This window comes from Oreochromis aureus, linkage group 14, assembly GCF_013358895.1.
Source record: "Oreochromis aureus strain Israel breed Guangdong linkage group 14, ZZ_aureus, whole genome shotgun sequence".
In the NCBI taxonomy this organism is placed as follows: domain Eukaryota; kingdom Metazoa; phylum Chordata; class Actinopteri; order Cichliformes; family Cichlidae; genus Oreochromis; species Oreochromis aureus.
Window position 1 is genome coordinate 39,431,624 of NC_052955.1, and position 10,117 is coordinate 39,441,740.

General features: G+C 44.4%; 1 protein-coding gene across 2 annotated transcripts; it reads left to right on the forward strand.

Moving 5' to 3' along the window:
- Window positions 1-181: 181 nt before the first annotated feature.
- Window positions 182-9,037, forward strand: tbx2b (T-box transcription factor 2b). 2 transcript variants are annotated; one of them, XM_031728567.2, is made up of 8 exons: window positions 182-301; window positions 550-1,370; window positions 2,213-2,480; window positions 3,973-4,125; window positions 5,301-5,377; window positions 5,592-5,761; window positions 6,671-7,254; window positions 7,675-9,037. In XM_031728567.2, exons 2-8 carry the CDS (start codon window positions 1,012-1,014, stop codon window positions 8,122-8,124), a joined length of 2,061 nt encoding a protein of 686 aa, XP_031584427.1. In that variant the 5' UTR covers window positions 182-301; window positions 550-1,011; the 3' UTR covers window positions 8,125-9,037. The 2 variants fall into 2 exon arrangements, with proteins under 2 accessions (XP_031584427.1, XP_031584428.1); XM_031728568.2 differs by having other exon boundaries at window positions 3,979-4,125.
- The last annotated feature ends 1,080 nt before the right edge of the window (window positions 9,038-10,117 follow it).

The window sequence follows — 10,117 nt, forward strand, 5'->3', positions numbered from 1 at the left end:
AGGAAAACGCACAGATACGCGGCTCCCGCCCGGGGAAACCGAGCCTGTTTGAGGCTCGATTCAGTATACACACGGTTAACATAGCCTGGACTAGTGTGAGGCAAATCCAGCCTAATCGTCAAAACAGCCGACGCTATAATTACGAAGTCTCTATAGAGACTATAGAGCGACCGAGAGAGCAGCAGCTCTTGAGAAGAAATCTCTCCGGAATGCAGAGCATGAGCTGCGAGATTTACTGCTGTGACATGTTCGAAAACACTGTGGCAAATATGGAGAAGTGAGGCTGTTCCTCTGTATGAAGGTGAGTATTAAGACACTGAGTCTGTGGACAGGTTGGGGTTTTTTTTTCCGCAGGCGACATTATAAAAAAGCTAGCCGAGAGAGGTGATGCCTCCACCGGCCAAGAACTAAGGGCTGACCCGGTGTTTGGCTTAGAAATGGGGGTGGGATTTCCCGATCTTTCCTGTCATTGGTTAATATTTTATTCTGTTGACATGTTTTCTTACTGCTAATGCTTCCGACACCTTCTTGTCCCCCCTCCTCTCCTAGAGTCTGGCCGGAGCTGTCAGAACCACGCCTATAGGGGCCCACAATTGGTCCAGAAAGCGTAAAATCAGCAATCAAAGGGGCTTGGTTCATTAGTGTTGGGGATGGAGGCAGGAAGGACATGTGAGATAGTCACAGATCTGCAGTGAACGGGGCCACATCTCTCCAGTCAGTGTGGGATGACTGAGAAACAGCTTATTTCTCTGAGAGGCACACAGCGCAGCCGGGCTCTGCCTTCTACTGAAGCGCCACTTCTGCTGACGGACTCGGTGCAGGAACCAAAGGAAACGCACATCAGCAGCAACTCTGGGCTATTTTCTTCACCCCGATAACGCGCTGTGTGTTCACTGTGCCGCTTTACAGACATTACTGAGTGCTGTCGAAGAGCGGACCTTCTGGCTCTGGGCTGGGGGGAGATACCATTAAAATATCTGTTATTTCACTTCGCTTTTTGTGGATGCACCGATGAGAGATCCAGTTTTCACAGGGACTGCAATGGCTTATCACCCTTTCCACGCACACCGGCCGACCGACTTCCCCATGTCCGCCTTTCTAGCGGCCGCTCAGCCTTCCTTCTTCCCGGCGCTCAGCCTCCCTCCCGGTGCTCTCACTAAGCCGATCACGGACCACGGCCTGGCAGGGGCGGCGGAAGCTGGGCTCCACCCGGCTCTCAGTCACCATCAGGCGGCTCATCTCCGCAGCATGAAAAGCCTGGAGCCCGAGGAGGAAGTGGACGACGATCCAAAAGTTACACTGGAAGCCAAGGATCTTTGGGACCAGTTTCACAAACTCGGAACGGAGATGGTTATTACCAAGTCAGGAAGGTAAGAACTCTCGTCCGATGTGTATAGATCCGCTCACGGATATCCGGAGAACGTGTTTTTATTTCCATACAGTTTAAACCCTTTTCGGTTCGTCCAAGTAAGTTCGGAGAATTACTCGAGAATTTTAGAGCAGCTAAAATGCCAGTAAACGGCAGCCTCTTTTATCAGGCCTTGCACGGTCGGTACATATTTTTCCAGTGATTGTTGGTTTGCTCATTTATTTAAAAAATAAAAAACTACATTAAAAAACAGCGAGGACACGGCATTTACCAGTAATTATACCCTCAATAGCAGTTTTAAATGTAGTTTTAAATAACTATGCCCACATCTACATTTGTGGGAGAGGAGCCAGTTATTGAATAAAGCTCCCGTTTGTCTTGAAATATTTGTCATCTACTTCCACCGTGACCACAGCACATATCTGGGATATTTTGGGGGAAATGTGGTAAGAGCTTTGATCAGGTTTTATCTCTCAAACTGCATTCTGTGGAGGCAGCAGAGCTTCTGGGTTTTATAAACAGGCTGTCACTTCAAAAAGCAGGGACCTGAGGTGGTGTGGTCATAAATATATTCCTCAGCTTTGTAGTGGATGGCTTGGACACACACACGCACAGAAACACACACACACGCACGCACTGTGTTTTTGCGCGTTGCTGTCGCCTAACTGTGTGCAGCTTTGGAGAAGAATATCTGACAATTGCAATATTTCTGCCTGTACGAGCGCCGCGTTTTTCCCTCAACGCCTCTTTTGTCAAATTTGCTCAAATGTTGCAGGATAATGTGCAGTTGTGTTTGGCTTGTATCGCGGCGTGTTGACTCCCTGTGTGTGTTTCTCTCCGCAGGAGGATGTTCCCTCCGTTCAAAGTGCGAATAAACGGCCTCGATAAAAAAGCCAAATACATCCTGCTGATGGACATCGTGGCGGCGGACGACTGCCGCTACAAGTTCCACAATTCCCGCTGGATGGTGGCGGGCAAGGCCGACCCCGAGATGCCCAAGAGGATGTATATCCACCCGGACAGCCCGGCCACCGGCGAGCAGTGGATGGCCAAGCCTGTTGCTTTCCATAAACTCAAGCTGACCAACAACATCTCGGACAAACATGGATTTGTAAGTACAAATAGAGTTTTTTTCTTTCTTTCTTCTGTGCTGGGAGGATATTTTTCATATTTACACGCTGCACTGAGTGTTGGAAATATTAGAGGTGACATTTTCGACATGTATGGATTTTTTATTTTATTTATTTATTTATTGGAAGACATGAGGGGAAATGGGTGATAGTGTGACCACAGGAAAAAAATCCGAAAATAAATAAAAAGAGAGCACAGAGCGAGTTTGTGGTGTGAAACTGCCACAGAAAAATGATCAAGTAGCTTCAGTAAAGCTGAGAGACGTGGAACACTCACATAAATTTGCTCAGAGTATCAGCGTCTTCTACAGTATTCTAAAATGAAATAAACGGAGAATATAATACGTGACGGCTTTACACCCAAAGCTTTGTCACTTTGTCGCTACTTGACTTGGAACTTGTGTCTCTTCGCTGTTCTGCAGAATATCACCGGTCTGCATTTTTCTCCACCCTGATATCCAAAGCCAGGCCCAGCTGCCTGAGCTGCAGCACCTACAGGCCTCCTTACCTCCTGACCGTAGTTTGCACTGCACCTCCCTACTGTACACCTTTGTTTTAGGCCGGATTGTATTGGGAACTTAAAAGAAAAGAAAAAAAACCCAGCATATCTAAGCCGACTGTTTGCGAGACTGAGGATTAAGTGTATTACCAAATCGGGTCAGAAAGATGAAGTGAGTGCGAAACGCTCCCTCCAGCTACTAACCTCATATGGCTGTTGTATATATTGTGTTTTTTATATTTTCATTTCTATATTTGTGGAGTGTGTTTTATCCAGAATAACTGGTTTTACTTTGGGGGTTGTTTTTTTTTTTTTTTTACAAAGCATTTAAAATCAAATAAATAATAACGCTAGCACTTTGCAAAGGGGCATATTATCAAATTTTGCAGTGTGTATCTGAATGGCAGCCTTGTGTGCTTTCTACTGGAAATAAATGGAACATGACGCGTCAGTCTAAATAATTTGCAATAGCTAAGAAGCAGAATTTCTTGGTGTGTGCAGCGCTGATTTGGGCTTGTACTGCCTCGTACATTCACCTAAAGTTATTGGTTTTCTGTATATTCACTGTTACTTTGTATCCGGTCCATTTTGGGGGAATTTTAAATTTTGCGTGTGATGTCTTTGATGCGTCAAAACAGACCACCGGGCAGTAACTCCACGCCGCTCTGGTGTCTCTGCGTGTGTACTTGTGAAATTTGTAGCTCTTTGTGCTGTTAGGAATTGGATCAAATCATTTTTTTTCTGTGGTTCTGATCGCTCATGGCAGCATGTGTGGCCTGGTAAGGTTTTTCCCTTTGCCCCGCACTAATTACAGACCAGGCTGCTTACACAGTAATTATAACAGCATCAATAACAATGCGCTGGATGATCCGCCTGCAACAGATTCTGCCTGGTGTCGAGGTTGAGCATCTGAGAGAGAGAGACATAAACATGCCGTGATATTCACTCGAAAGCTTCGCTTTCTGTGTGTGTTGGTCCAGACGATCCTGAACTCCATGCACAAGTACCAGCCCAGGTTCCACATAGTGCGGGCCAACGACATCCTGAAGCTTCCCTACAGCACCTTCAGGACGTACGTGTTCCCCGAGACCGAGTTCGTGGCTGTGACAGCATATCAGAACGACAAGGTGAGTCAGCGTTCACACTCCACCGACGGCCTCTAATATGGCTGCTATACTTTGCATAATAAACATCCTAAATAAACGTCCTACATCAGCGTCCTCTCCCCCCGCCACCAACCCCCGAAGACTTAATCTGATTTTGTAGGTCGCCTAATTTCCCTGCAGAGGACTCCCATGTCCCTCTGGATTTTTTTTTTAATTGCTGTTTTGCTTGGATTTGTGGCTGCAGCCGACATATCTAGCTATGAATTCAAATGGAGTGTGTGTGTGTGTGTGTGTGTGTGTTATCGGCTATTCACGGGCTATAAATGGGCTATTACCTTGTCCAGAAGTGAATAAATTAGGCGTATAAATGCTGGAGAATGGAGGTTATGAATGTTGTGACGTTGCGTTAAAAATGACTGACGTCATATTTGAAAGTTTTGTCCTGTCAAAGTGACACTAGAGTCATTTATTTATGTATTTATTTATTTTCATATCCAAGCTAATCATTCCTACTGAATTTGTAAAGAAAAAAAAAATGATGGCATTATTTTGGAGCCCTTGGCTGTTCGTTCGCCTCGTTCTTGAAGCTAATTGGGACTCGTGTCCAGGGGCGGGGGTCATGTTCTAAACGTTTATGGCAAAAAGACACAATTGAGGAGGCATTTAAAGGGCTGGTCACACTGCAGCTAGACTGGACAGATGCTCAGACTCGCTGCTCAAACTGGAAGCGCCTGAAGCGTTGAATTCTGGGGCCACGGAGGGCCTCCAGGAGCATGGAAGCTCCCCCGAGGCCTGTGTGGCTCCTTCAAATACACGGAGCCACATCGGCCTCCTCCACATATCGTGAGGCAGCAGTGTTCCAAACCGCAGTATTAATTATTGATATGAGCGTTATCTGTTCAAGTATTGCATCCTCCGCCATTTTTCTGGGGGTCGAAGGCCTCTGTGGCCCCACAGAGGAATATTTCGTGGCAGAATTTCTCTCCGGGGGCCTATGTGCATAACGCACCATCATTACGTTTTAATTAATAATGCGAATGCAAGGTCTACGCTGTATGTTTGTTAATCCAAAGGCATTGTTTTAATACATGTGGACCAGGTGGAGACACTGGGGCCTAACAATGTAACAATGTGTGTGTGTGTTTTACTGTGGTTCTGTGTGTATAAAACTGCTCCTGTCCTTCTATTTTGGATAGATAACACAGCTGAAGATCGACAACAACCCGTTCGCCAAAGGTTTCAGAGACACGGGGAACGGAAGGAGAGAGAAAAGGTACAAACTGCTGTATAACACCTGCTGTGTGTGTGTGTGTGTGTGTGTGTGTGTGTGTGTGTGTGTGTGTGTGTGTGTGTGTGTGTGTGTGTGTGCCTGCGCGCTTTGAATATCGGCCTTTTTTTATTCAGCAAAGACAACTGATTTATCATTATTATTATTATTATTATTATTATTATTATTATTATTATTATTATTATTATTATTATTCCAGGAAGCAGCTGTCCATGCCTTCGCTGCGGATGTACGAGGACCAGTGCAAGGCGGACAGGGAGGGCGCGGACTCGGACGCCTCGTCCAGTGAACCTCCTGCCGGCAGGGACACAGTCCACTCCCCGCTGGGAGCGGGTACCAGCCCGCTGAGGTTCAGCAGGCCAAGTCGAGGTTAGTGATACTACCGCTTATTTTTTCTTTGGTGCAGGGGCTTTGTTAGATTTCATGACAGCGGGGTGCGTTAATAGCCACGAGCTGCTGTAATCATCATTTAGGTTATGAAGTAATTTCATATTTTAAAGTGATAAAGTATTAAATTAGTTCAATTATGAGTGCAGAGTAGATACATTATTGTCATACATAAATTATCTATTTTATTATTATTACCAATTACTATTAGTCGTAGATTTTTATTGTGGCATTTGCTTTTTGCGATTCAGTTTTTGCTTTGTTTTGTTTTTTGGACAGTGGTGCGTTCAGATAAAACAGTGACATGTCTTTAAACGGTGCCACAGGACTCTGACCTCCATACTGTTTGGTTGTTACTCATATTACTGTTGGATTTGCGTTGGTTTTTGGTTTGCATTCCTCACCTGTTAACCAAAGGTTGCCTAAGATAACGCACTGACCCACCTTTATTTAATTTGTTAATTTTGTTGGTAAGAACTGTGTATAAAGACAGTAAAATCAGCCTAATTTTGGACTGCCGTGGGATTTGAAATTCAAAGTTTCATCTAAATGTTATAACTCTAACCGCCATTATAACAAATTCAAAAATATGTGAGTCCATTAGGTCTCAGTATTTAGTTTTAAAGGGCTCTGATAAAAATTTAAATATGTTCATTTTTCCAATCTTTGCTCACTAAAACAGTACACACAGGCTGACAAGGAATATTTTTCAAAATTAATACAATATTTAAAATGCAGGTTAAATGTTATTTTCTCAAAGACTGGAACATACAAGGTGGATGTGGAGAGAGCGTCCCCACCAGCCTCGTGACCACATGATTTGCTGTGTGTGGGTTAGAGTGGAGGACTGGTGCTTATGTGTCCTTCTCCTTTCTGATTTCTGCATCTTAGATGATAAAACATGCACTGACAGCGAGCAAGAGCTGGAGCATCAAGATGAGCGCTGCACCGGGTCCAACAGCCCAGGACCCGAACCCGTGTCCCCCTACAGCTCCAGGTGTGAGGAGCGCATGAGGGAAAGACCCATTGCTGAGAAGAAGGATGACTCTTTATTCAGTATAAGGAGCCTCGAGAAGGACAAAGTGGAAAGCAGGCACAGGAAGGACACCACGGACGTGTTAACAAAGGACTCGGAGGCTGGAGGCATCAGTGCCACTAAGGATGCCTTCTCCCCTCTTGTAGTCCAGACCGAGAGCCCCTCACACTTCAGCCCAGGCCATTTACAAAGCTTGGCTCTGTCTGGCCTGCACAGTCAGCAGTTCTTTAACCCTCTGAACACCGGATCGCCACTGTTGTTTCACCCTGGGCAGTTTGCCATGGCCCCTGGAGCCTTTTCCGCTATGGGCATGGGGCATCTATTGGCCTCTGTATCTGGAACAAGTGGTTTGGAAAATGGCAGCCTCTCCACCCAGGGCACAGGAGGAACCCCAAACCCCTTCCCCTTCCATCTGTCCCAGCATATGCTTGCCTCTCAGGTAAGGAAAGCCACCCACTTAAATGATTTAGTGCATCTCCACACCTGTAGCAGTCATGTGATGTCAGCAGGACAGGGAAATAGGATTTACTTTGCCTTCTTCATACTATGATTGTTGACATAAACTCTACGCTCAGCAAGCTCGGAATTTAGGTTTGTTGATAATTAAAACAACAGTACACTCATCAAATTCACCTTTTGAAATGTAGAATCATCTATTTGTAAAAATAAATAAATAAACAAAACAAACCCAGGAATATATATTACTGCTTCAGTGCTTTTTAAATCAGTTTTAAATAGTCTGAGAAAATGGAAGAATCTGATGTTTTTGTGAGTAGGTAAAAAGAAGAGATTCTTTGATGATCGTCCTACATCAGTGATCTTTGCACTGACTACGTGTCTTTCCTTGTTCGACTTTCAGGGCATCCCCATGCCTCCATTTGGGGGTCTCTTCCCGTATCCTTACACCTACATGGCAGCAGCTGCAGCAGCAGCCTCAGCCTCAGCCCTCCCAGCCACCAGCACATCCAGTCCGCTCTCCAGGAACCCCTTCCTCGGCTCATCCAGGCCACGGCTCCGCTTCAACCCCTACCAGCTCCCGGTGTCTCTGCCTCAAAGCTCGAGCCTGCTCACCACCGGCCTGCAGGGAAGCATCAACCCAGGCTCAGAGTCCTCCAAACCGGGCAGTAGAGAAACCAGCCCAGCACCGGAGCACCACAGCAATCACAAGACAGGAGCCTCAAGTGGGAGGGTTGCGTCTCCCAAAACCTCCGTGAAGGACTCAGTGAACGAGCTGCAGAGCATCCAGAGACTGGTTAGCGGCCTGGAGGGCCAAAGGGAACCCTCCCCAAATACAGACTGTCCCAAGTGATTAAGACTCTCTGACTGGGATGAAGACTTGGCTTGAATACTAGAGGACTATAAGTGCATATGTCCTGTACAGCACATTACAGAGACTGGGATGAAGGCATGACTGATGGGCGTTGATGAAGGCCAATTATGACTATTTTTTGGAACAAAGCTGCAGGTAGACAGAAATATAGTCTATGTAATTATATTTAATCTTTTTCAATTCACAAGTATTGAAAGTTTCCTTCAGAGCTGACCTGTTGGAAAGCGTGAAAAGCTTCAGCACCATCAGACACCAAAGTCCTCCCTGAAATCCCAGTGTTTTTAGGGTTAGCTTTTGAGGACGGCCAGACCCACCAAAACAAAGAAAAACACAAAACAGAAAAAAAATCCCTGCTGCAATTCTACACTCATTAAATAAAAACGATTTAGAAAAGAATAATAAGGAAATAACTCAAATGTGAGGAAAATAAAGAATTAAATAATCACGAAAAAACTTTAACCTAAGGTCAAGGATGTCTATCAGAGAGTCACAGTGACACTACAAAACAAGCAAACAAGTAGTGAATTAAACTTCATCATGTCATATCACAGGTGGACCACGCAAGGCCACTATCGGCCTCTTATACCGGTCTAACCTGCCCGAGAGCCTGCAGCTCCGCACTGTGCGTGGGGCACTGTGGAAAGTGTGTGCTGTTAAGTTTGGGTAACCTGAAGCACTTGAGCATCCGAGCCTGGTTTCTAAACTCCACGCCTGAACACGAGGCTTACGACCCCGACAGGCAAGTCTGATTATTTCAAAAGGGATGGAAGGTGAACGTCCCGCCTGCGAGAGGAAGAAAGAACCGTTTATCATTTAATGCCAGAAAAAAAAAACTTTCTGAACTATTTATGTAATTAAAAAAATCTGTAAATAAAGCTAAGATCCAAGAATATGCAATTGGTATTAATTTATTCAAGGCTGTATATTAGCGTGTATATATTTCGAATGGAACTTTCCCCTTCTTACTTATCCTGCCCCCCCTCCTCTTCCTCCTTCCGCCCCGTTTTACATATACTGTACATGAAAGCTATTTAGCGCTTGTTGGTTTGAAAAAAAAAAAGAAAAAAAAAACTGTGTATGAAGCATCGATGACTTTTTTTAGGAGACGTGTGCCATGTTTTAGTCTGCATCCACCGACAAACACAGAGGAACAGAGAGCGAGATAGAGAGAGCTCCACATGGATTCTAAAACACCTCAGGTTATTTCACTTCAGCCAGGAGACATTCAAAGTAATTCCTCCTATGGGCGCATCGTTCATATCTATTCATAAATATATTTAAAGTTGGAAATATCTTGTTTATGCTGGTTGTCCGGGTATTTTTTTTTTCTTTTTGTTTCTTTCTTTCTTTCTTTTTTCTTTTTTTTTTTTGATTGTCTCACAATTTCAATAAAAAATGTTGTGCGAAAGGTTGTATTATTATTATTATTATTATTATTATTATTATTATTATTATTATTATTATTATCATTATTATTATTATTATTATTACCTCACTCTACCAACTGTCACCACTTTTGGAGCCTTTTTAATGAAGTCATCTAAGCTAAGGTTTCACACAAATAAGGGCCTGCTTGTAGACACACACGCGTACGCGCGGGGCAGGAGCGCCCCCTGTCGGCCACATATCGAACAGGAGGAAAAAGTGTGGTTTACTAAATTTGATAAGAAAATTTGTCTGGGTCGAGTTTGCATGTCATTAAAAACAGATTTAAATTGCATGGTGAAATTTGTGGGTCAAAATTGCTGGCAGAATTTTTGCATTAAGACTACAGCTATGACTATTACAGCGTGCTTTATTGTTTCAGACTTTACATGAGCAAACGAATTAAAGAGCAGGCTTTGCCTCTCTTTATTTGCATTTTTATGTTTTATTTTCTTGTGTTTTGTTGCAGCAGTTTGTCACATCGTTTTAGTTCCTGGACCTGTCTTCTGTACACACAGCTCTATTTCGAGCAGGTCCTCGGTCGCCG